This window comes from Dacryopinax primogenitus (assembly GCF_000292625.1).
Source record: "Dacryopinax primogenitus strain DJM-731 SS1 chromosome Unknown DACRYscaffold_2, whole genome shotgun sequence".
In the NCBI taxonomy this organism is placed as follows: domain Eukaryota; kingdom Fungi; phylum Basidiomycota; class Dacrymycetes; order Dacrymycetales; family Dacrymycetaceae; genus Dacryopinax; species Dacryopinax primogenitus.
In genome coordinates this window covers 625,495-648,100 of record NW_024467199.1, presented here as the reverse complement: position 1 = coordinate 648,100, position 22,606 = coordinate 625,495, and the positions used below count along the sequence as shown (strand labels likewise).

General features: G+C 52.6%; 13 protein-coding genes across 13 annotated transcripts; 9 read left to right on the top strand and 4 right to left on the bottom strand.

The window, feature by feature from the left end:
- Positions 1-226: 226 nt before the first annotated feature.
- On the top strand, positions 227-1,634 carry DACRYDRAFT_113528 (uncharacterized protein; the record flags this gene model as incomplete). The annotated part of the gene is made up of 4 exons (XM_040769646.1): positions 227-824; positions 883-961; positions 1,009-1,322; positions 1,377-1,634. The coding sequence occupies exons 1-4, from the start codon at positions 501-503 to the stop codon at positions 1,632-1,634; spliced, it is 975 nt and encodes a 324-aa protein (XP_040632290.1). The 5' UTR covers positions 227-500.
- A 1,290-nt stretch (positions 1,635-2,924) lies between these two features.
- On the top strand, positions 2,925-3,793 carry DACRYDRAFT_103880 (uncharacterized protein; the record flags this gene model as incomplete). Its single annotated transcript, XM_040767832.1, has 4 exons — positions 2,925-3,038; positions 3,088-3,166; positions 3,216-3,486; positions 3,625-3,793. The coding sequence occupies 4 exons, from the start codon at positions 2,925-2,927 to the stop codon at positions 3,791-3,793; spliced, it is 633 nt and encodes a 210-aa protein (XP_040632289.1).
- A 1,427-nt stretch (positions 3,794-5,220) lies between these two features.
- Positions 5,221-5,926, top strand: DACRYDRAFT_113527 (DUF1348-domain-containing protein; the record flags this gene model as incomplete). The annotated part of the gene is made up of 4 exons (XM_040769645.1): positions 5,221-5,283; positions 5,331-5,491; positions 5,549-5,655; positions 5,708-5,926. The coding sequence occupies 4 exons, from the start codon at positions 5,221-5,223 to the stop codon at positions 5,854-5,856; spliced, it is 480 nt and encodes a 159-aa protein (XP_040632288.1). The 3' UTR covers positions 5,857-5,926.
- Positions 5,927-6,113: 187 nt separating this feature from the next.
- DACRYDRAFT_19909 (t-SNARE) lies at positions 6,114-7,616 on the top strand. The gene is made up of 4 exons (XM_040771716.1): positions 6,114-6,308; positions 6,358-6,549; positions 6,608-6,841; positions 6,897-7,616. Exons 1-4 carry the CDS (start codon positions 6,279-6,281, stop codon positions 7,425-7,427), a joined length of 987 nt encoding a protein of 328 aa, XP_040632287.1. The 5' UTR covers positions 6,114-6,278; the 3' UTR covers positions 7,428-7,616.
- A 412-nt stretch (positions 7,617-8,028) lies between these two features.
- DACRYDRAFT_86474 (t-SNARE) lies at positions 8,029-9,173 on the top strand (the record flags this gene model as incomplete). The annotated part of the gene is made up of 6 exons (XM_040776776.1): positions 8,029-8,052; positions 8,104-8,199; positions 8,249-8,680; positions 8,729-8,848; positions 8,897-8,982; positions 9,032-9,173. The coding sequence occupies 6 exons, from the start codon at positions 8,029-8,031 to the stop codon at positions 9,171-9,173; spliced, it is 900 nt and encodes a 299-aa protein (XP_040632286.1).
- A 314-nt stretch (positions 9,174-9,487) lies between these two features.
- Positions 9,488-10,835, bottom strand: DACRYDRAFT_103877 (uncharacterized protein; the record flags this gene model as incomplete). The annotated part of the gene is made up of 6 exons (XM_040767831.1): positions 9,488-9,781; positions 9,832-9,919; positions 9,970-10,012; positions 10,068-10,209; positions 10,260-10,736; positions 10,791-10,835. The coding sequence occupies 6 exons, from the start codon at positions 10,833-10,835 to the stop codon at positions 9,488-9,490; spliced, it is 1,089 nt and encodes a 362-aa protein (XP_040632285.1).
- A 197-nt stretch (positions 10,836-11,032) lies between these two features.
- Positions 11,033-11,847, top strand: DACRYDRAFT_19907 (ribosomal protein L14b/L23e). Its single transcript, XM_040771715.1, has 4 exons — positions 11,033-11,063; positions 11,120-11,329; positions 11,391-11,539; positions 11,593-11,847. The coding sequence occupies exons 1-4, from the start codon at positions 11,054-11,056 to the stop codon at positions 11,638-11,640; spliced, it is 417 nt and encodes a 138-aa protein (XP_040632284.1). The 5' UTR covers positions 11,033-11,053; the 3' UTR covers positions 11,641-11,847.
- Positions 11,848-12,540: 693 nt separating this feature from the next.
- On the top strand, positions 12,541-13,668 carry DACRYDRAFT_103875 (uncharacterized protein; the record flags this gene model as incomplete). The annotated part of the gene is made up of 6 exons (XM_040767830.1): positions 12,541-12,862; positions 12,913-12,947; positions 12,997-13,013; positions 13,064-13,227; positions 13,283-13,353; positions 13,408-13,668. 6 exons carry the CDS (start codon positions 12,541-12,543, stop codon positions 13,666-13,668), a joined length of 870 nt encoding a protein of 289 aa, XP_040632283.1.
- Positions 13,669-14,087: 419 nt separating this feature from the next.
- Positions 14,088-15,798, top strand: DACRYDRAFT_19905 (FAD dependent oxidoreductase). Its single transcript, XM_040771714.1, has 8 exons — positions 14,088-14,124; positions 14,180-14,206; positions 14,269-14,293; positions 14,350-14,405; positions 14,466-14,586; positions 14,644-14,762; positions 14,812-15,099; positions 15,145-15,798. Exons 1-8 carry the CDS (start codon positions 14,099-14,101, stop codon positions 15,629-15,631), a joined length of 1,149 nt encoding a protein of 382 aa, XP_040632282.1. The 5' UTR covers positions 14,088-14,098; the 3' UTR covers positions 15,632-15,798.
- DACRYDRAFT_19904 (aspartate aminotransferase) lies at positions 15,788-17,899 on the bottom strand. Its single transcript, XM_040771713.1, has 7 exons — positions 17,692-17,899; positions 17,450-17,486; positions 17,174-17,331; positions 16,983-17,122; positions 16,485-16,932; positions 16,269-16,421; positions 15,788-16,220 (listed from the first exon to the last, which is right to left on the bottom strand). The coding sequence occupies exons 2-7, from the start codon at positions 17,454-17,456 to the stop codon at positions 15,894-15,896; spliced, it is 1,233 nt and encodes a 410-aa protein (XP_040632281.1). The 5' UTR covers positions 17,457-17,486; positions 17,692-17,899; the 3' UTR covers positions 15,788-15,893.
- Positions 17,900-18,218: 319 nt separating this feature from the next.
- DACRYDRAFT_19903 (uncharacterized protein) lies at positions 18,219-19,107 on the bottom strand. Its single transcript, XM_040771712.1, has 3 exons — positions 18,871-19,107; positions 18,743-18,817; positions 18,219-18,686 (listed from the first exon to the last, which is right to left on the bottom strand). Exons 1-3 carry the CDS (start codon positions 18,892-18,894, stop codon positions 18,558-18,560), a joined length of 228 nt encoding a protein of 75 aa, XP_040632280.1. The 5' UTR covers positions 18,895-19,107; the 3' UTR covers positions 18,219-18,557.
- A 102-nt stretch (positions 19,108-19,209) lies between these two features.
- DACRYDRAFT_19902 (uncharacterized protein) lies at positions 19,210-19,805 on the top strand. The gene is made up of 2 exons (XM_040771711.1): positions 19,210-19,431; positions 19,481-19,805. Exons 1-2 carry the CDS (start codon positions 19,312-19,314, stop codon positions 19,589-19,591), a joined length of 231 nt encoding a protein of 76 aa, XP_040632279.1. The 5' UTR covers positions 19,210-19,311; the 3' UTR covers positions 19,592-19,805.
- Positions 19,806-20,129: 324 nt separating this feature from the next.
- DACRYDRAFT_113521 (uncharacterized protein) lies at positions 20,130-22,147 on the bottom strand (the record flags this gene model as incomplete). Its single annotated transcript, XM_040769644.1, has 7 exons — positions 22,079-22,147; positions 21,959-22,026; positions 21,751-21,853; positions 21,606-21,689; positions 21,295-21,541; positions 21,010-21,229; positions 20,130-20,954 (listed from the first exon to the last, which is right to left on the bottom strand). The coding sequence occupies exons 3-7, from the start codon at positions 21,752-21,754 to the stop codon at positions 20,130-20,132; spliced, it is 1,380 nt and encodes a 459-aa protein (XP_040632278.1). The 5' UTR covers positions 21,755-21,853; positions 21,959-22,026; positions 22,079-22,147.
- Positions 22,148-22,606: the final 459 nt, after the last annotated feature.

Sequence of the window (22,606 nt, the reverse complement as noted above, 5' to 3'; positions counted from 1 at the left end):
AGATACCGAAGGGGAAGAGGACGTTGGACGGAGAAACAGCCATGAGAAGAGGCTGTGCAGTAGTGCCGAACGCCACATGGCGTGTGTGCCTGGTCTGATGGCGTCTTTGATCCGCCTGATCCCCTTCAACCCAGCGCCTATTTGCGCACATACATTCCTCGCACGGCTCATACGATTTGCTGGCCATTTCAAGAGTTCTCCATCTGAGGGTGCGCTGGTTGACCACACGGCCGCATGATGCAGAAGATGTTGGTGGTTAGAGCTGCATCAAGATCTGCTCTTTTGCAAACCTGTTCCGGCTCTGTTATATTGTCCAGCTGCGCTTTCTGATAGGCGGTCTAGAGACAATATATCCACCACAGGATACCGATGCCAGCCTCCGGCGCTATGCCTACGTATTTCCAGTCACTGTAGGATGACGCACAGTCGATAAAGGACCGCGTCGCTCCAACGCTTGCTACACCAATACTGGTGGCTCTCATTCAGCAATTCTTTCACACATGGCGAACTCATTGGATATCAGTATGGCAACCCTCGCCAGCTTCCTCGCACTTGGTATCTTGAACGGAATATTCTTTGTCCTGTTCATTGGCTCTCTGTACGTCCTCTTCAGAAGAGGGGACACCCAAAGGGCGAACTGGATTCTGGCGTCTGCGGCCATCATCATGTTTGTTCTCACTACGACGCACCTAGGATTCTCCTTCTCCAGAATACAAGATATTTTCATATGGTCTCCAGCTAACGCGCTCAATCTCAACGAGTGGAAAGAACTCTGCCGGACGACGCTGACATGCGTATACATGGGTATAGCCGACACGCTCCTGGTGAGTTGCACGATGGCACACGCAAGATTTCTACAAGCATACAAGCTAATGTTTGAAGATATGGCGCTGTTGGATTGTCTGGAACCGTCGACTTCGTGTGGTGGCCCTTCCTATCGCACTCTTATTGACATGCATTGGTACGTCTTTCTGAGCATGCACTCTATGTATCTTACGAAGGCTTCAGCTATGATCGCCTTACTCCTTCGTGCGATGTATTCGTCCACTCAGTCCGCTGAAGGCATCTTTGCACTATCCCTCGCACCATGGATCATCGCTGTACTAGTCCTCACACTCGTGCAAAACCTCCTCGTGACATGTCTTATCGTCCTCCGACTATGGAGGATGGACTCCGTCGTAAATAAACGAACTGGTTCTAAACCCTTCCAGCCCGTAATCGCCATCGTCCTCGAGAGTGGGATACTGTATTCTGTCACCCTGTTCATTTGGCTCCTGACCTATAGCACGCATTCCAATTCCGCATACATTATGGTGGATTGTGTAAGTACCGCGTTCAAGCAACAACGCGAATAGCGTCACTTACACCTGCAATAGATTAATCCCATGATCGGCATCACCTACTGTCTTCTTGTAATTCGAGTTCGAACAGTCGACCCCGGTATCTCTGCCGACGAAACAATACCTGACGAGTTCAAAATACCGGATCTGTCTCAGCTGGCATCCTTGGAAGTGCATCCGTCTTTGCAGAGGAACACGGCGGCAAGAAGCGCTGGGACCACCAGAACCTCGGCTCAGAATCTCGAGATTCCAGAGAGAGATGCACATCAGGAAGACCCAGACATGGCAGTATAGCTCATGGGTGGGACCAATACGCGGACGAGAACAAGAGAGCGACGTCAGCTAGAAGAATTGTGCACCAAGAGAGGAGGATGGAGTAGCACGAAAGAGTGACAAAGAATGGTATCCCCTCGCATTCATTCTCCCAAACAGTCGTCTTTCCACTTCAGTGTATTCACCAGGTAATTCTATCCGTTCCAATTGTATGAATCACTGCTGGCTTGCTGCTACTTTTCTTGTATACCCAACTACAACAGGCGGTCAAGGCTCAATGACCAAATTTTGTCCCGACCATCTACGCAATCTTGCAACGCATGGGTTTCGCATCGTCTTGGCCCATTTCGGTTTGCCGTACGCTATAATCTATAACCAAGCGCTGGCTCGCTCTCATATGTCCCTCCGGGATTCACAATGCTCAACGAACGAGGACGTGAAGTCTACACGAGTCGATCCGGAACGAAACGAAAGAGCGGTGAAACGGTGAGTGCATTATACTTTCGGTGAATCCCATTTATGAAAACACCCGGCGAGTGATTTGTTGCCTCAAAGAACCATCAACACAGTTACTAAGATGGGAAAAGGGGCTCGATATTCATTCGGAGGCATCAGTCGGAATTGTTCCAACCGAAAAACAAAATCTCTACCTGCCGAGTTGAACAAGTTTCTCGGGTCTCGTCACAGAGAGGATGGTACAAGGCTGAAGGGTTGACGGGTTGAAGCTGTGCATGTTGCCGTCTTGATGCTCGGTCCCGAGTGCTGCCATGTCTCTTCTGATGCAGGCTACGGTATACATCCCTGCTGGCCTTTTTATGTCCTCTCCGCCTGACAGCACTTTGTTACACCTGGCTCTGTGATGAAAACTGTTGCCCTGCTGGACCAATGTATCAAATCACGATGAGCTCTCTTATATGGCATTCCCCCGTGCCGCAAGCTCGGACCTCGCCTTCTGATAAGCGGCACAGGGCGGCAAGTGATATCTGATAGGAGATATGGAACTTGGTCCTCCGCCTCGCCGCTTGGTGGAGGAAGTAGCATAGTTAACAAAGGACTGTATTCTCTAGTGCACGGCGTTTCTTCCACCTGGGCTGGACCTTCATGACCTGCTTGTTGGATGTCAGTACGGCAGTGCTCTCCGGCCTCCTTCTACGCTGTATTCTATACGGAATCTCTGTCGTCCTCTTTATCGGCTGTCAACATGTGCTTATAAGAAGACGGAAGACGCAACGACCTCACTGGAATCTGATCGTCGCTGCCATCATCATGTTTGTTCTCAACACGACTCACCTGGGGTTGTCCTACTCAAGAATGCAGGAAGCTCTCATCTCGGATACGGTCAATGCTCTCCCTCTGGCTGAGTGGAAGGAGTTCACAAGGACGGTGTTGACATGCGCATATATGGCCTTGGCTGATATGCTTATGGTGAGTGTTTGGGGCCCTCAGATCTTGCGTAGGCAATCTGATGCTGCAGACCTGGCGTTGCTGGATCGTGTGGAATCGACGACTCTGTGTTGTGGCGCTCCCTATTGTACTCCCAATATCGTGTAAAGGTACGTGTGATTGACAATATGCGCTACAAATAACTGACGTAGGTTTCAGTTATGATGGTCTTATTCCTTCGAGCCATATACCTATCTACTGATTCGATTGAAGGCATCTTTGCACAGTCTCTCTCACACTGGTTCACCCCTATTCTCGTCCTCACCCTCTGCCAAAACCTTCTCGTGACCTGCCTCATATTCCTTCGGGTGAGGAGGATGAATTCCATCTTAACCACCCGGACTGGCTCTGCACCGTTCCGGCCAATACTCGCGACCATTCTTGAGAGCGGGATCCTGTACTCTTCGACTTTGTTCATTTGGCTCATAAAGTATGTCACGCGTTCAAATGCCTCGTACATCATGCTAGATTGTGTAGGTTTTGCCTGAATTGATCATCCTAATTAGCGCCATTGAAGCCTTTCAACAGGTAAATCCAATTATTAGGATCACTTACTGTCTTCTTGTAGTTCGAGTGCGAACGGTCGACTCCGGTATGGCCGCGGATCAACCAGTTTCAGTGTTGCTTCATCCAGCACATCCGTTTCAGCCGATATCCTCAGGAGTGTACCATATCTACGACAGATATTCGGGCATGAGCAGCGGTTGGATACTTCGATCCAGGATCCAGGATCTTGAAGAGCTGAAGAAAGAGGCACATCACGAAAGTGAGAGCATGGGAACACAGATAGAACATTTCCCTTGATTAAAGCCCACTCATCACAGTCTCTGACAGGCTTGTGCCTACAATAGTACGCATACTGGTAGATGTGATTGAAGTTGTCGAAGTCGCTGTAGAAAGTGTCAGCAGGAGAGATAAACGAAAAGATGTCATTGGCGCACCGTGCTTGAGGGCAGTACTCTCATATCCTCGTGGGTTCTGTTGATCACACCGATTATGTATTCGGCAGCGACGCTGTCGGAAAATTGCTCTCGAAAGGAACCCGTAATGGGCATATTTGACAATAAGCTGCTGGGAGAGGGGATGGATCGAAAGGATGGTTTACACGAGAGGTCGCAAGACGACGCAGCGATTTCGGTGCTGCAGTGCCCCATGTTCAATCAAAGAACGATGCATGCTTCATGTATGCGCTTCTGCGGCCAACCGATCACGAGAGTGATCAGCTATAGAGAAGTTCTCGATTGATTTCTAATTTCTACGCTTCTTGCGCTCGACCATCGTCTCCCTCCACCGTTCTATCCCTTACAACCTCGTACGATTCTTACATCCCCCCACGAATCCACCTTCGAGGGTAGCCGAATGGACACACATACCGAGCAAGACGTGCGAGCAACCGCATCGTGCTGCCATTTTTCGCAAGTCTGATGTGCGGCCCTAGCACGTATGGCTTTCCTCTGCTCCTCATCTCGTGCTGAAGCTTTCCTCGTAGATGATCGATCGACGGCGATCGAGCGCAGATCGACGAAGATCTCAAGATCAACCAGAGATCAAAGTGAATCAAACACTCCGACAAGACAGTAAACAATCCATAGTCGATTAGCTTGAAGTCAAAGAACAACACGATCGGGCTGCGACTGTAGGGACTTGGATGACGTCACGGAGTCCTTTCAAGAACGTGTCAGTTTATCCGACTCCAACTCCGACCGAGCGCTTGGAGTATTATCCCAGCATCGCGGTGCACAAAGCTACAGTTGCGGAACGATACGAAATGGTCATGACTTGATCTCACTTGAACACTTACTCATTGCACTGAGAGATCGGCCGACACGTCCGCGGCTTCTCTGACACCAGTTCATGATTTAGTAATCCCTTCCCCAATTCGGTCTCACCTCGGAGGGAGCCTGCCGTTGAGGAATGGAATGGAATGGCTGACCAAGCGTTGTCGATCAATCTTGCTGTCCGGAGGGCTTGCTCGGCCAGGTTCTCTAGCCAAGTCTGGAGCTGAGTGAAATTGAATTCCCAAGCTTTGGACCATATTGGAAGCGCCCACCGCAGGCCTTTCCCGACTTTCGCTCGAGGACTAGGTATCCTCTGTGCACACGCGGCATATAAGCAACACTTGAAATAGTGATATTTTCTCATTCCAACAGCACTGCGATCCACCATGTCGACCGACGAGTCCAAGCATCCTTTCCCACCTTTCACGCTTGAGACTGCCAAGCAGAAAGTGCGCCCCAATCACGTCCTTTATGCTCGGAGGCTAACAAACCGCAGGTCAAAGCCGCCCAACATATGTGGAATAGCCAAGATCCGTCCAAGATCTGTCTTGGGTACACTCCGGACTCTGTCTGGCGGAACAGGGACAGCTTCCTCCAGGGCCGAGAGGCTATTATCCAGTTCCTCAGTGCCAAATGGGCACGGGAAAAGCAGTATAAGTGCGTTTTTGTCCTTTCTTTGTGCTCGGGTGGTCCTGATATAGTCCGCATTCGCAGGCTGAGGAAGGAGCTGTTCGCTTTCACGGATAATAAGATCGCAGTGCAGTTCCGGTATGAGTACTATAACGAGGCAGAAAGCCAGTGGTATAGATGTTATGGCCTCGGTACAACCCACCTGATCCATCTTCCGTCATATTCGGACTGACTGCGCCCCAGAGGATTGGACATTCGCGCCTAACGGGCAGATGGAGAAACGCCAGATGTCAGGAAACGACGTCAAGATCCGAGAAGAGGCGCGGTGGTTTGCAGATGGGACGACCGAGGCGGAGTGGGATGTTGTCCCTATTAGCGCTGCGCATTGGTGAGGCGCTGATGTTGCTAGAAATAGGTTGGGCGTAAGAAATAAGCCGAGTTGACAATCGAATCGTTAACTGCCATGATTATTCTATTGCGAATATCCGGTCAGGGCGAATTAACGGATTACGCAGTGTGATCGTTCCAAGAAGGACAATGGTATGTTGATGAGAAAGAAGTGAATTATTTCAATAATTGGACCCTTCCAACGGGTTTCCATGCGAGTGGTGTCACAGCAGAGCACACCGCCCCTTCCCCCCTGCCCGTCTCTTCTCACCGACCACAGCTCAGCGATACTCCGCCTCTCTTTTTCTACTTCAGCGACGACCACCTACTTACCTACATTATTCTACCTTTTCTTACCTCTCTGGAGTGCTGGACCGCACCAGACTGATACCTCTACAATAAAAGAACGCACACGATATTCAGCAAGATGTCTCGCGATAGGCTAGCAGCGATGCGTGTGCGTTTCCCTCCCTACCCCCTCCACAGCACATACTGACCCTATCCAGGCCCAGCAAGGAGGGTACAACAACCTCGACACGCCTCGTAACCCCTACGACCAGCGGGACGACACTGCATATGGACAGAACTATAGCCAGCAGAGCCAGGGCAGGTTCGAGATGTCCTCTTTGGCCCCGTCGGACAGGGCTCCGCTGGCGAGCAACGTGAGTGGGGAGGATATGACCACGTTTTATGCCGAGGTGCGTCTTGATGATTCGCGGTGATACGGGAGGGGCTGAGGGCTGAGGGGGCGCCTAGATCTCCTCCCTGCAAGATTCGATCCGCACGATGGAGAACAACGTTACCCGGATATCGGACTTGCACAACCGCTCCCTGAACAACATGGACGAAGCTGCCTCGGCGCGCAACACGCGGGATCTGAACACGCTCATGAGCGAGACGACGAGCCTGACTAGTGAGCTCAAGAAGAGGATCAAGAAGCAGGAAGGGGAGGCCGGGCGGTCGGGTAACGCCATGGTCCGTCGGCAGCAGGTGAGCGCGTGTTTCGTTGTTGGATGTGGAGTGTATGCTGATGCGGGCTGGGAAGATCGCAGCGACGAAAGCCAAGTTCATCGAGGTGATCCAGAACTACCAAGCTGTGGAACAACAGTTCCGGGGCAAGTACAAGCAGCGTATGGAGCGCCAGTTCCGGATCGTCAAGCCTGAAGCGACGCCCGAGGAAGTGCGCGCCGTGGTGGACAACGACCAGGGGGACCAGATCTTCGCCCAGGCGTTGATGAGCTCCAACAGGCTTGGAGAGAGCAGAGCGGCGTACCGCGAGGTGCAGGAGAGGCACGAGGATGTCAAGCGGATCGAGAAGACATTGACTGAGCTCGCGCAGTTGTTCAACGACATGAGTGTCATGGTCGAAGAGCAGGATGAGAGCATCAACGTCATCCAAAGTCATGCGTACTCGACAGAGAAGGACATGGAGATCGGGCTGCAGCAGACGGAGAAGGCGGTGGTCAGTGCCCGTTCGGCGAGGAAGAAGCGCTGGATATGTTTCGCCATCATCGTCGTTATCCTCATTGTTGTCGCCATTATCGTGGTTATCGAAGTTAAGCAGAACCAGAAGTAATACGCGCCGTGGTATTCCCTTTCCTCTGCGATGAGCTGACTGCGCTGGAGGCGTTACTGCCCGTTGAATTCCTGCTTGAGATTGAACGTATGTACAAACCAGATCGAATTCCCTCTTTTCTCTTGTCCTATTATTTTTCTTGTTCTTGTCAATGCATGCATGGACTCCACCTTTGCCTCTCTCTGTCCCTCCATTGCTCAGGGGTTGTCCAACGCCGAGCACAACAGCCGACGCACATGGGACGACGCCACAGTTGGGGAGAATCCTGTCGACCCTGAGGGAACACACAGCCCGCAGGCAGCCGCGTTTCCCGTGAAAGACGTTGTGCTCTCCCTCAGCGGACAGCCAACTCAACCTCTTGCTCACCGTTCACGCTCTCCTTTCCTGCATAGCCGGCGCTGACCTGACCGGTGCTGACCTCTCGCCTGCTGCGCCGTTGTTGCCGAATCATCTGCACCGCTGGCCCCTGCGCTTCCGAGAGTCAACCATTCCCTTTATCCCCATCCCTCGCCGGTTTAAGCGCAGCAGCTCTATTCAGCCCCTCTCACTCTCTCCTACTTGGTTAATTATCTACACACTACCTTCTTCTTGGTGATACACGATGGACCGGTTAGCCGCAGCTAGAGTGGGTAGCGCTCACTAGTACGTTGGACGATCGCTCACCGTGAGTTAACAGGCACAAAGGAACCCCGACCAAGGCGATATCGAATTGGGTGGAATACAGGGAAATGGCGGTCAAAACGGCGATGACATGTCCGGGTTTTACAACGAGGTTCGCGGTCTCCTCGTGTAGTGTGAACGAGTAGGCTGACGCTGGCTAGATCGGCGCTGTGCGGGATGCGATTCGCTCGCAACTCGTCCCCTCCGTTCAACGGATCTCGGACTTACACTCCCGTTCACTGAACAGCACAGACGAGGCCGCGGTCCAGCGGGATAATGCGAACCTCTCCGCTCTGATCGATGAGACCTCCAAGCAGACCAAGGAGCTACAGCAACGTATCAAGGCTTTGGAGAGGCAGGGCGGGCCTGAGGGTTCAGCGCTCATCAAGAGACAGCAGGCTGCTGCGCTCAAGAGCGAGTTCAGGGAGGCGATGGAGAATTACCAGAGGGTGGAACAACAGTACCGCCAGAGGTATAGGGAGAGGATGGAGAGGCAGTTCAGGATCGTCAAGCCTGATGCGACGCCTGAGGAGGTCACGGCCGTGCTTGAGGATGGCCAGGGTGGTCAAGGAGGACAGATATTCGCTCAGGCTGTGAGTCCCGACTTGCAAGTCATAGGAGATCCGCTGATGGCGTCTTAGTTGAGGAACACCACTCGATATGGAGAGTCCCGCGCGGCGTACCGTGAAGTGCAGGAACGGCATGCGGAGGTACAGAGAATCGAGCAGACTCTCACAGAGCTTGCACAGCTATTTAACGACGTGCGTATCTCATATTTGAGGCCTGTCGCCTGCTGACATAGTTGCCAGTTGAGCATTCTTGTTGAGGAGCAGGACGAGGGCATCAACGTGATTAACGCCAATGCTGCCGATGCCAACCGCGATACTGAGAAAGCGTAAGCCTCCCCTCCTCTACCAGCTAACCGCCCGCTCACGTCTCGTCAGCGTTGACCAAGTCAACAAAGCTGTGGTCTCTGCCCGCCGTGCGCGGAGGATGCGCTGGATCTGCTTCATCATCATTGTCATCATCCTGATCATCATCGCCATCATCCTGGCCATCGAGATTCCCAAGAACAAGAGCAGCTAGTCGCTTGTTCCTTTGACTCGGGGCGAAATTGATGACCTGAAAACGTTTCTTGCTGACGACATCCTTTATTCATGCCTCTCGTTCTTAGCCTGCTCTTCTTTTGGGTTATCAACCTCCTTCTCCTGTCAACTTCCTCCCCTTGATTACCCGTCTGTATGACATCTCATGCGGCTCACTCTTCTTTCTTTCATGTACACAGATACATTATTGGACTTAAGATGTTCCATCTAATCCGGATATTCTATGGTGAATGAAGGGTGTGTAAGTGTGACGCATATCTTACGTCAACGGCAGAATGATGCCGCTCATGCAGTTCAGTAAAATACACCGCGAACTCTCATCGCCTCGGGCATTTCCACCCCCATCCTTTCGAGGCGCTTCGCCTCGTCCCACAAACAGAAATCGAGCATCACGTCGCTCGTGTCGTCCGACTCCTTACCGCGGAGGCGCTGTACTTCCTGCCGTAGGAGGTTGACAGAGAGCACCGACGCGCCGCGGATAGCGATCTCCTCTTCTGCACCAGGAGAAATATCAGCTTTAGTAGAGAGCTTGAGCGAGAGAGAGGGAGAGGGGATGAGTAGGTCGTAGTGCATCAACAGCTGGGGTACCTGGGAAGACATCAGAATATATATGGAGGGCAAACATGCGAACGGCATACCCGGTAGTCAGCAAACATCGTCAATTCGCGGATACCGTGGGGGAAAATGGGGTGTGGGAGGCTGGGGTCTGTAGGATGGAAGGCAGCCCTGGAGAAAGTGTCAGCACACGGCAACAGAATCCCGTGCTCTTGACGAACCAGGTTTCCGCCACGAGAATCTGGGCTCTCTTCCACAGTTTTACTGAAGAGAACATTAGCTGGGATTTGGGCGAGTGAGATGCAGCGTAGCGGTTTACCTACTTGGCCTTTATACGGCCATTGGTCGCGGTAGCATGGAAAGGTGTCGGCCACCATTTGAACCAGTTGTAGTGCAGAACGTAAGGATCCATACTTTTCACCCCATTCATTCAGGAAACCAGCGAAGGAACCCCCATAATGCTGCGAAAGATTAAGGGCACAAGAACAAGGAAAGAAACGGAATGTCATACCTGGTTGAGGATGCCGCCGACTTCCCGCAGGAACTTGATTCGCTGATTCATGAGCGGAAGATTCTCGCGGGGCAACTTGTCGTCGCATGGCGCAAAAAACTTTCTCAGCTGTTTATCAGAGCATTTCGCGGGGTCGCCGTAGAAGCTTGGACTTGTGATCGGCACTCCGGCCTCCAGTGCACGTTTCACCACTGCAAGCAGCGAGTAGTAACCATCCCATGTCTGTCCGTTCCAGTCGACCGCAAAACGGCGCACAGAGCCAGCATCAGACCAGAATGAAAAATTAAGTGTTGAGATGAAGAAGAGCCAGTCTAGAGTTTCCCATGTGGAACGGTGGTAAGGATCGTATGGTACGACGGGTATGTTGTGCAGCGACTGTTCTCGCCAGACGTGCGGAGTGTAAGTCTTGAGCGTCTCTGAAAGTTCACGTGCGATAGCGGGTATGGCTTGTTCGTTGATCGTAATATGCGGGTTATCCTAATTGCTGCCGTCGGATCTTGCCGAATGCAAAAAGAGGACATTATTATTTACTTTACAGATGAATTGTGCGCTTTCCAGCACGGGAATGATTGCCATTCGAGAATTCGACACTTTCCAGCAGTAACGAATGTGGTAAAGTATATGGATGAAGTATTAGAAAAGACGTGGGAAATCTTGTGGCGAAGAAGAAGCAGAAGCTACGCTACGACACGTGATTAGTAGTGGCTGTGACTGTACAGCACCAAGCCACATATTTCGACCCATGCTACCCTTTCGCACGAGCTCACCGTCCACGCTCACTCAATAGATCTACAATGTCCAAGAGTACGTGATGTTGGTGCATTCGCTGGTGATTTAGTGCTTATACACCTTGACTATAGCCACTGGTGCTCAGGGTAACAAATTCCGGCTGACACTTGGTCTGCCAGTCGGCGCCGTCCTGAACTGCGCTGACAACAGCGGCGCCAAAACCCTTTTCGTCATTGAGCCCTATGGTTTCGGTGCTCGCCTGAACAGGCTTCCCGATGCTGGTGTCGGCGACATGGTCGTTGCATCTGTGAAGAAGGGCAAGCCGGAGCTCAGGAAAAAGAGTAAGCACATCAGCACGCTCCTTGCAGGGTTCTTGCTGATCAACTGTTTCTTACTTTATAGCCATGCAGGCCGTTATCGTCCGTCAGCGCAAGGCATGGAGGAGACGAGACGGCGTGTTCCTCTACTTCGAGGACAACGCGGGTGTTATCGTGAACCCGAAGGGGGAGATGAAGGGATCTGCCATCACTGGCCCTGTCGCAAAAGAATGCGTACGTGCACGTTTAATCTCTTTCCGTTTTACACGTAATGACCCTCGACATAGGCTGACCTTTGGCCACGTATCGCTTCTAATGCAGGCACTGTCGTATAGGAGGCGATTGCGTTTTCCGGTCTTGCTATGTGTAGCCATCGATGACGAGTGTCATCCATCAGTCTATGATACGATTGTTCGTGCCATATTTTGTTTGGGGGCGTTGAAAACTTGTCGGTTCGATGCTGAGTGCCGTTCCCAGCAGTGTCAGCATCGCTTCTCGGCAACATTGACGTCCTGGAAGGATGTTTATATTCTATCCATCGTTTCTCACCTTTTCCAGCTTGAAACCCCTTTGTTACAGGCCAAAGCGGTAGGACGTCTACGAGCAGCTACGGGGTCTGGGTTTCCTTTCTTCTCAAGCTGGAGCCCCAGGAAACGAGAGTCCTTTCACTGGTGAGGAGTATTTGCTTAAACCGCGTACTGAACGGTGTGTTGGACCGGCGCCACCACCTCCACCTGTCTAGGGTCCCGATTGTCCGTCCTATCATGCGCTGGCAGAAGGAGTCCATCCGTTGCTCTTTATGCCACCTGATTGTCTGCTCTACTTGTCTTCACCTTCCAGGCATTTCAACAAGATTCTGTTCGAGGTGCCTTGGATGTGAAAACAGCGCATGAACTCAGTCCGGTTTCTAAGCACGGATGATCGTTCAGCTGTACTGTACATCTTTGGCTGCGACCCCGCATCACCAGAGTGTTGTAATGGAAGCGAGGGAGAAGTTCACCAACATTCTGGCGCACTTTTAGCATATTTGGTCTAATATCACCGCTGTAGACCTGTTCTCTATAGTATCCTAATGTGAACGCCTCACAACTGGTGGAGCAGCTTCCTTCCCAAGTGAAAAGAACTGTTCTTTCTCATGCTCATCGATGTTGGTCTGGAGATTTACAAGGGAATATAAACCTCCAAACCCGGACCAAAAATCCTCTGCTCGGCTACGGCGTGCCGTCTTATTTTCCATGAGCAACTCCCTCGACATCGACAATGCGACGCTCGCCGGGCTGTTCTCCAGCTCTATTCTGTACGGCGTCTTCCTCGTCTTATGTGTCGGATGCCTCCACGTTCTCTTACCCGGTTGGAAGCTGGAGCGTCCCAATTGGCTTCTCGTGGTCGCCGCCGTTCTGATGTTCATCCTTAACACGGCTGTCCTTGCGCTATCATTCTCCAGAACACAGGATGCGTTCATCTATTGTGATCCTGATGCACTCACTGTCGAAATGGAAGGAGGTGACAAGGACGACATTGACGCCCGCGTACATGGGTTAAGCGGACACACTACTCGTGGGTAATTTGGGGCCCTCATTGCCAACCCACTCATATTAGAAGTGCAGATCTATCACTGTTGGATCGTCTGGAAAAGGCAATTGTGGGTGGTTGCTGCACCAATCATCCTCTTATTGACATGCGTTGGTCAGTGCGCGGATCAAGCTGCGTTCGTGGGATTCTCATGCTCCATATAGCTCTCATCATCCTGCTACTTAGAGGCATTGCGCTCTCTCCTGAAGGACCCGACGGTATCTTCGGACCGTCAATTGCTCCCTGGATCACGGCCGTCCTGGCCATCACACTCTTTCAAAACTTACTGGTAACGTCTCTCATCGTATATCGGATCTGGAAAGTCAACTCTAGCATCTCGGGCTCAGGCGGTAGAACGCTTCGATCCGTTATTGCCATTATCTTGGAATCTGGAATCATATACAGGCACTACCGTATTCGTTTGGCTCATGACGTACGTTGCGACCAGTCCATCGGAGTACGTTCTAGTCGACTGTGTGAGTGCCTCTCTTGGTCGGTCAGGTGGAACAACCTTCTAACGACATGTGTAGATCAACCCTGCAATCGGCATCACTTATTGCCTCCTTGTTATCCGCGTGCGCACGAAGGGCACCCCCACCGCGCCTGAAACAAGCGGCCGCATCTCTGGTGGTCTGACGAACCAATCTCACCCCATGCAAGTGATCTCAGTCGAAGTTCATCGGCAATATCACACCGATCCCAGTCCGGCACGCGATTCCGTGTCTGATTTAGGGTTAAAAGACAGTGAACAACGGAAGACGGGGATATACTTCGACGAGTCTCGAGTGTGAGCAGCTCTGATGACGTTTGCCTTATACTGTATATCTTTCCGTAATACTTTAATTTTTTTAAATGGATCGTATGGTAGATTTGTATGGAATTGCCTCTGTATTTCCGAGGAAATTTGCGAGTGAAGCAGAAGCTGCCAGCGGATGTGGCATGTTTGCGACATATGAAACGTAGTTGTTGATTTCCTACGATAGACAAAGCAATGCTTAAGCCCATTTAGCTCAAAAGGTGCTCTATGCGAAGGGCCGCATTACGTTTAAAGTGTCCGCGGCCGGAAAAGTGCGAATATCTCGCAACTTTCCGGGGGATGACCGACTGAACGGTCACCGCAATGGCGGTACGCTATCCTCATCTGGTAATCAAGCCGCTCCGTTAACCCGGAGGCTTCCAGCATTATAGTACGGTACAGCTAACTTACGGACGACAACCACCATGTCTCGCTCGATTGTTATCATTGGGTACGTCGTCCACAGCTGTCTGGTCGTCGTCCAAGGCACTGACAACGATATAAAGAGGTGGTATAATCGGCACTTCGACGGCGTGAGTGTTCCATTCGGGGCAACGCTCAGATGGGGGAACCCTTGGCTAATCGGACCCTACAGTTACTATTTGACTCGCCATCCTGCCGTGAGCAGCCCATCTCATGACACCATGAGATACGACGCTCATTCAACAATACACAGTACAATCCTGCCAACGTAGCCATACATATCGTCGAAGCGAGTCACATTGCCGCCGGGTGAGTGACGAGGATTCTCTTATTTTCGGACGGGCGCCGATTGAGCGGATTCGTTCACAGTTCGTCTGGAAAAGGGGGTGGCTTCTTGGCGGAGGATTGGCATCAGCCATATACAGCCTCTCTCGGGCGACTGTCGTTCCGCTTACATGAAGAGTTAGCGAGGGAGTACGGCGGGGACCAGGTGTGTGCTGTCAATTTGCCTTCGTTGGGTGCGCTTCGACCGGCTTTTTCCGCACAGTTGTGGGGATACCGCCGTGTCAAGACCCTCAATCTCGAGATCAATGCTACTGGCCCCGCTAGCAAGAAGACAAAGTCACTAGACGGCTCCGAGTGGCTTGGAAAGGTCGAGGACATCAGGTGCGCCGACGTGCATGATGGTGGAGGCATTTCCCTAACCCATGCGCAGTGTGATCGGGGATGTGAGGACCACTGCACAAGTCACGCCATATCCCATGACCACGTTCCTTGCCGATAAATGCAGGGAAGCAGGCGTGCAGATAACAATCGCCCTAGTGGATGGGATCGAGTTCGCGGATGATGGTTCCCCTCGAGGGCTGCGTGCAAGCAACGAGCAGGGCGAGACTTTCGCCTTCCCAGCCACGGATATCGTCTTCGCTGCCGGGCCGTGGACGGGCACGTTAGCAAAGAAGTTGCTAGGTAGGAGGGCCGGTGCCGCAGGAGGCATCGTTCCGAGGTTCGTACCCGTGTGAGGCCAAATACACCCGCTGACTCTCTCCAGTGAGGCCTCCACGTCGATCATCATGCGCCCGCCGAGCGACGCAACGATCCCCCCCCAGGCACTCTTCTCCTCCATCCGTATGCCCGACGGTCGGTATGGCAGTCCCGAAGTTTTCCCCCGCCCAGACGGGACAGTGTACATCTGCGGTGCCGGGACTGGGGACGGCGTCGGCCTACCCACACGGGCAAAGGAGGTGGGCCCCTCTACTCGAGCCGTGGAACGCCTGGTAGAGTACATGAACGTGATCTCTCCGACCCGATTCAAGGACGCGACGATCGAAGTTCAGCAGGCTTGTTTCCGGCCCAACCCTCCCCGGGGAGGGAATCCCGTCATCGGTCAGCTCGATAAGGGCTTGTGGGTCGCCTCGGGACACAATGTTTGGGGACTGAATCACGGTCCGGGCACAGGGAAATGCATGGCTGAGCTAATCTACGAAGGCAGGGCACGGTCGGCGGACATATCTGGCCTGGCGCCCTCCACGCTGTAGAGGCATGAACCATCTACAACCTGCATTTTAGGCTGCAAGTGCTGGCATGGTCAATTCATTCGTATCTGCGCATGTATGTAGATCGTTCAACGGCATTTGGTTTTTTTGGGTGCTGGACCCGGCGGTGTGCACCTTTGCAGGCGTGCTAGGACGGGTGGTACATAAAGCTACAATTCTATATCGATTCTATTGAGCGGTGTTGCTTTCCTACTGAACCACAAGTTACAAGACTCTGGCGGGGACAAGGGTGACATGGAGAGGTCTATAACTGACCCCGGACGACCTTATCCAACACCTCTGCGAAATAGTGGATATTGCTCGAGTTAAGGCCAGCCATTGAGATCCTCCCATCAGCCGTCATGTACACATGTCCACGCTCGATCATGATCTGTACTTGGGCCGCATTGAGCCCTGTGAAGCTGAACATCCCGATCTGGGTAGTGATGTGTTCCCAGCTTCCGGGGGTATGCAGCTCCTTAGTCAGGAGGTCGTAGAGCTCCTGGCGCATGGAGATGATCCGCTCGGCCATGGTCTTGATATCCTCGTTCCATTGACTGAAGAGTGCAGGATCATTGATTATCTTCGCCATCTATTGCGGGTCAGGGAGGGCTTATCGAACGATTGATAGGGGACGTACGAGCCTCGCACCGTACGCGGGTGGATTACTGATCTCGGCACGCTCGATGATGGACAGCTGGCTCCTCACGCGTGTGGCTTCGTCCTTGTCCGCACAGAGAACGTGGAGCGCCCCGACGCGCTCACCGTACAGCCCCGCATTCTTGGCAAAGCTCTGCCGTAGGCTGTTAGTCTTCTCTCCTCGGAGGAGTACAGTGCATGCGCTGGCTGAACGTACCTGGCAGACGAGCATCGGCACCCCACGCTTCTCGAAGTATCTCACCGCGGCGGCGTCCCTATCCAAGTCACCGCTCGCGAACCCCTGGTAGGCACAGTCAAAGAACGCATAATGCGCTTTCTGGAGCATGACATCTGCGATCTGTGCCCACTGAGGCTGGGTAGGGTCGACGCCAGTGGGGTTATGTGCACAAGCGTGGAGGAGGATCACCGATCGTTCCGGGGCGGCCCGCAGGGCAGAGAGCATCCCCTCCAGGTTGAGCGAGATCGTCGCAGCGTCGTAGTACGGGTAGTCGACAGGCGTGATCCCGACGTTGATCATGATGCTCTTGTGGTTGCCCCAGGTCGGGTTGGAAATGTACAGCTGGCGAGGGCCGTTCCAGGCATAGAACCGAGAGAGGAAGAGCGCGCCGACGTGGTTCGCCCCGGTGCCGGAGAGGGTTTGGATGCTGTACCGGAGTAGGATGAGCTCATGTATGCGCATGAAGAAGGGACAGACCTGACAACACGGTCCTCCTTGAGCGCTATGCTGTCGGCGCCGAGGATCAACTTTGCTGCAGCGCTCGTAAACTCTTGCAAGCCGACTATAGGCAAGTATTCATGGTCCATCGCCGGATCACTGAGCATGATCTCCGTTGCCTGCACCATGTCAGCCCATAGCCCGTGTTCACACAGCACGCGCAGACACACCTTCTTGACAACAGGCAAGACCCAAGGGTTGCCGGCATCGTCCCTGTACGCACCGACGGAGAGGTTGATCTTCTGTTTTGCTGGGTCGGCTTTGTAGCGAATTGGAAGCTGAAGGATGCTGTCGGGCGGTGCAAGGGGCACTTGGGAGAAGAGGGCTTCTGTGGTGAGCGAGTGGTAGCAAGTGTGCGCATGAGTGAACGAATTAGCGACCGGATGGATGAAGGATGATAAAAAGGCCAACGTCAGCGGTAGTTCACTATGGAAGAGGGGACGTACGAGACATGTTTGGTCGAGGTGCAAGATGCGCTGCGAGCTGTTGCAATCGTTGAGACATAGTCAGTACCGGGTGAACGTAAATATGATGGCAAGGGTGAACAATAAGTTGCAGAACGCGGGACGTTGGACGTCGTACGCGAGATGGAGAACACTGTGGACGACGAGAGAACAGAAGGGGGGATATAGATGTTCCCAACGCAAGTTCAGAGAGGGGAGGAAATGGAGTGATGAGATGAGCGCACCTGATTCTGATAATAACCGGTCAGGAGAGCGGGGTACTCTCGAGTGTGGGGTATGCTCCTATCCACGTACAGAAGGACACGTCAAGCAACGAGTAATTATAATGATAGAGGAGAACGTCAAGATGCAAGCAACGCTCGCCGTCGTCGTCGGCGTCGCAGTAGTAAATTGTCAGTCTAACACTCGTTGTACCAGTGTAACGGCATCTGCCACCCTCACGCAAAGGCGGCCCGCACCCTATTCCTAGATGTGGATTGCAGCCCTTTGAGAATCCGGGGTGGGAAACGCTCAGGGCAACCAATTGGGTGAAGGTATTACGACTCGACCCTTTTACCCCTTCTCCTCTCTTTGAGGACATGTAGGACACGTTGTTTACATGTGCGAGACGTAATGTGCGCCTTCTATGTATACCTGAACACATTAAGGGCGCGCGCTGGCTCGGTCAGACGTGTGCTATACACGCTTCCACTCCAAAAAAGAGATTGTACAACATCATTGGCATCGTACACAACTTGAACAAGAGAGGAGAGAATGATAAATTAAGAATACGGGAATGTGTGAGGAAGTGGTATGCGGTGTATGGTCCAGGTCCGGTCGGAGAGGGCAGGGAATGCAGGAACAGGAGGGAGGGAGAGGATGGGGTGCAAGAGTGTGTGTGGAAGGAGAGCGGGCATGCAAGGATGAAGGAAGGACTGCTGGCAGGCCGACACGAGCGGCCGGCTCAAACGGGCGCAAGAAACTCGCCGAGCTGGCACCGACCTCCACGGCCACATCCACGACCACTCATGCTCACACCCACTCCTTCTCGCCGTCTGCTCCACCTCCCCTTCCCAGCCCGCCGCGTCAGCCTCCCCCGCCCACGTACGATTCATGACTGCGCTGTGCCCATCTTGTTCGCCACCGTCCGCTCCGACTCTAGACGAGCTTTGTTTCTCTCGAACGCTTGCTGACGGCAGTCGCTCAGTTTCGGGCAGATGTGGTCTTCCGGGAGTCGGTGCTATCAGGGGATAGGGGGTTAGTAAGTGTTTCGTCAACTTGGTAGGGGGGGCGTACAGATGCGCAGAAGTTCAAAGAGCAGTTCGGGCATTCGCCAATCATACGGAGTGCTGCGGATGTGCAGCCTGTGAACTATGATGTGTCTCAGTATTATGCACGGTGCATATAAGAGATGATAAGCGCACCTGACAACGACGCTTGGCAGGCATGGTCGTGTGAGTGATAAGGAGTCGACAAGTAAGAAACGGTGGCTGTCTTTCAACGAAATTGTGTGAAATTGCAGTATATGCAAAGTGTGTGTGATGTATGCAGTGAGTTGTGCTTGTTATCTCGCAAAGGAGAGGTAGGAGACAAAGAGAGAGTAATTAGGGAGAGAGGGGAGTAGGCAGAGTGACCTTTATAATCCGCTTACCGGCTCCGCTCCGCGGTTACCCGCCCGGTTCAGCGAGGTGGTGGCAGTGCTGAGGACGCGCGGCCCTGGTGAAGCGATCTCACCGCCCTGAGGCACCTAGTGAGGCACGGCGATCACTTGCAGCCACCTAGCAGGCCATCACCATCACCATACATAGCATCATTTTCACCACAAGCACCCCACACCGGTACCATACCTGGACACCAAAAGAAGCATGGTTCATAAACATACTCAACTGGACTGGAACGATCCTGACATCTTCTCCCTTCCCAACGAGCTGTGGTGGTCAATATGGGAGCTACTTGCTGATAGCGATCTTCTGCGCTTATCTCAGGTCAGCGTCATCCCCGAGGTCTGCTACCCCTTAGATAATATTCCTTCAGACGTGCCGAATGTTCCGCGCCCTGACGACGATGCCGATATCAGATCGATTGTACCGTCATCTGCTGAGATATAAAATTACAGCGGCGAATACTCAGCGGGATGGGATTTGATGGATGATGATGAGAAGAGGCTCCTATTGTCGAGGGTAAACTGGGTATACAAGGTTTTTGAATACCCTCCCATACGTGCCGCTTGAAGGACCTCGCCTCCAATGGGCCACGCTCGGCGGAAGGTTTATCTTCGCTGTAACTCATGATGACGTCATTGTATGTTTCGATTACAAGAAAAGAACATCTACACATGCATGTCATTATAGCATCTCGGACATTACCGGAGCTGGTGATGCCAATTTCGTGAAGGAAGTCATCTTGCAGGTTCAACCACCGGACTCACAGCACTACCACCTGATCCTCGACAGTGCCTTGGATTTCAAAACATCGTCACCGTCGCAAGTATCGTCCGCGACTGGTCACTACTTTAACTGAACAACAATTCCACGGCAGGAGAGTCATTTACGCCCATAGGAAACGACGCGACTATGATGGATCGTTGGCGTGCTTGGGGTGCTGAGCTGCACGAAAGCAAGAGCTGCAGCATAGCTGCATCGTGTCTAGTTTTCACTGGCAAGTCTGGGCCGACCCCTGTAGGCTAATCTATCGCTCCGTTCATATTCAGATCGCAAGGATAGCAGACTGAGCCTTCCTCTCTGGCAAATTCGAAGTCCACAACTTTGACCTTGTCTTCGCGGGTGAGCAAGATGTTAGGACAGCGCAAATCGCCGTGGACAAAATGCTGCTCCTCAAGCTTACTCTGCATGTAAAGCAGCTGGTTCTCAATCTCTTTCCGCCGTCGTTCCGGGATAAATGCCAGAGTGGGTAGCTGCTTGTGATCCGGAACCTTCTCCATGACGACCATGCAGAGAGAGGGAGAAAGCTTCTTCACGGCGAGAAGCTTTGGCGCGCAATCGGGCTGATCCGCGACAAAGCTATGGACATCTTCCCCGTATCTTTCGCAGAACTTGACAACAACCTGCTCTTGGTATGCACCTCTGTCGTTGACCATTTGAAGCGTCGCTGAGAAGACTGCCTTGTTTAACCGTACTTCCGGGCACGAGTCTCGAACTGGTTCAATCCAGTCTTCGTACACAATCGTCGCTGACTTGGTCCCAGCGGTCGGATTCCGCAGATCAACTTGGGTGATGGCCGGCAGATACTGCGAGATAGAAATGTCCAATCCTTTCTTCAGCTGTCTGTAGTATTTGTCCAGATTGTCCCCAGCTCGCTTGACGCAATGCATCCACCATGCCACCTCCTTAACGTATTCGCTAGATATTCGGCGGTCCAAAGCGAGGGGATTTGCAAGCGTTTCGATGATTGGGCGCTCTACAAAGACAATCCCCTGGAGGTCCAGCCTAGGACCAACCAAGGTGAGCAATATAATCGGGAAAGGGCTGCACAGGGCAACTTGTTCAGCCTGCTCGGGGAAGTGAGTCAGGAGGAATGCAGAACCACCTGGTGAAAATGCTCACATCATCAGATGCCCAAGCCTTACCAGCGGTGAGCGCTAGTTGTGGATGGGGGTCTGCAGATAAGGTATGAATTTCGTTTTCGATTTGTAGCAACATTATCGGGGGTGATGCTGATTCATCAGAGAAAGCTCGAGCAATTCGCGGTGCAGTCTTGTCTCCGTTGACAACCCGTGTCAGACTACCCAACAGGGGCGGGAGATATTTCATCATCTCGTCGGATCTGTCGATTCGAAGGTCTTGACTCCCTTGCCGATCTTCGACCGGATAGAACTTGCGTGAGCTAACAGGAACTGGACCACATGGTTCACTATGTCTGCTGTCGGCCTCCATTGCAGTGGCATTTCGCGGAGGGATTTTTTTAGTTCCAGAAATACTGGAGCAAAAATGCCGATTGGGAGTCCAGTCCGCTCCCCTCCGTCCAAGAAGAGGTTGCTTGCCTGCAGTGACTCCATGTCTAGCTTGCTAAGCGATGTACCCGCCACCTTGCTTGGCGGCCCGCACGCTCTCAGCAGCTTCCTAACAGCCTTGACATCTGGGAAAGAAGAAACAGAGAATCAGCGAACTTTTCGACCTGAGATGTCGGGGTGTGAGCGCACTAGCCACAATTTGCCCGTTGCGAGGCATCTTCCGCCGGTCGCTCTCAAGGATGTCCTCGGCCTTTCTCTTGGTCGGAAAGGCACCTAAGAATTAGCAGTCCTCAGTGAGCGGGTGTCCGACAGGTTGTAAAACCAGACAGCTGACCCATATGAACATAAAAATGAAGAACTCCATTGTCGAAATCGCTTTGCAAAGTTGTTGTCTCTGCCTGGAGAAGTTCGGCAATCGTCTGGTACAGAAGGAGAATCTGAAGGCCACGCTCTTCGATGACTTCTATAGTCGACATGTAGGGTAAGGAGCGTACCTGTCAATCTGTTTCGTCATGAAAGTGTTGGGAGAAGGTCAGACTTACGGAGTGGAGTGTGAAAGCGATGACGGGAAGCCGAAGCCTGCTCGCGATAGCGTTCTTGAGATCATAGCCTGTTGCATCCCATTCAATGGATATGTTGATAGGGTCAAGCAGATTTGAAACCTTCACATTGAGAGTAATTGCGGGACGTTTTGATGCTAACATATTGTACTAACGTAGTTTAGCAGTAAGCGGGTCACAGCAGTGAGTGGGTCACATCACGGACCCTGTAATACATGATCGTCATGCATCTCCGTTGTACCCATGCCTCCCTCCTCCAATGAGCACCGAGTGCTCTTGGCTCTTGCCGCTATGAAGGCCAATCCAGCATTGTCTATCCGAGAGGCTGCAAGGCAGTACAACGTGTCGAACTCAACACTGCAGCGCAGAATGGCTGGTGTCAAAGCACGCACAGATACGCATAGTCCGCATGCCAAGTTGACAGCAACCGAGGAGAGGGTGGTCATTGAGTATGTGCTGAGGCTGGAGGAGCAGGGGTTTCCAGTGCGAAAGGGAGATTTGGAAGGGATGGCGGATCTATTGCTTGCAAAGAGAGGAGGGTTGAAGGTCGGGGTGGCATGGGCAGACCGGTTCATCCGACGACGACCAGAGATCAAGACTCGGCTCTCCCGTCCCCTTGACTACCAGAGA

Coding starts and splice junctions, on each gene's coding strand:
- DACRYDRAFT_19903 (XM_040771712.1), bottom strand. CDS start 18,894: ATGCCTGCCAAGCGTCGTTGTCAG. Junction 18,818..18,870: donor CTGCCAAGCGTCGTTGTCAG/GTGCGCTTATCA, acceptor GACACATCATAG/TTCACAGGCTGCACATCCGC. Junction 18,687..18,742: donor CTTTGAACTTCTGCGCATCT/GTACGCCCCCCC, acceptor ATCCCCTGATAG/CACCGACTCCCGGAAGACCA.
- DACRYDRAFT_19904 (XM_040771713.1), bottom strand. Junction 17,123..17,173: donor TCTTGCCTGTTGTCAAGAAG/GTGTGTCTGCGC, acceptor GACATGGTGCAG/GCAACGGAGATCATGCTCAG. Junction 16,221..16,268: donor CCGCGTACGGTGCGAGGCTC/GTACGTCCCCTA, acceptor GACCCGCAATAG/ATGGCGAAGATAATCAATGA.
- DACRYDRAFT_19907 (XM_040771715.1), top strand. Junction 11,330..11,390: donor GCCGGAGCTCAGGAAAAAGA/GTAAGCACATCA, acceptor CTTACTTTATAG/CCATGCAGGCCGTTATCGTC. Junction 11,540..11,592: donor GCCCTGTCGCAAAAGAATGC/GTACGTGCACGT, acceptor CCCTCGACATAG/GCTGACCTTTGGCCACGTAT.
- DACRYDRAFT_19909 (XM_040771716.1), top strand. CDS start 6,279: ATGTCTCGCGATAGGCTAGCAGCGATGCGT. Junction 6,309..6,357: donor ATAGGCTAGCAGCGATGCGT/GTGCGTTTCCCT, acceptor GACCCTATCCAG/GCCCAGCAAGGAGGGTACAA. Junction 6,550..6,607: donor TGACCACGTTTTATGCCGAG/GTGCGTCTTGAT, acceptor GGGGGCGCCTAG/ATCTCCTCCCTGCAAGATTC.
- DACRYDRAFT_19902 (XM_040771711.1), top strand. CDS start 19,312: ATGGTTCATAAACATACTCAACTGGACTGGAACGATCCTGACATCTTC. Junction 19,432..19,480: donor ATCTTCTGCGCTTATCTCAG/GTCAGCGTCATC, acceptor ATATTCCTTCAG/ACGTGCCGAATGTTCCGCGC.
- DACRYDRAFT_19905 (XM_040771714.1), top strand. CDS start 14,099: ATGTCTCGCTCGATTGTTATCATTGG. Junction 14,587..14,643: donor GGGAGTACGGCGGGGACCAG/GTGTGTGCTGTC, acceptor TTTTCCGCACAG/TTGTGGGGATACCGCCGTGT. Junction 15,100..15,144: donor GCAGGAGGCATCGTTCCGAG/GTTCGTACCCGT, acceptor GACTCTCTCCAG/TGAGGCCTCCACGTCGATCA.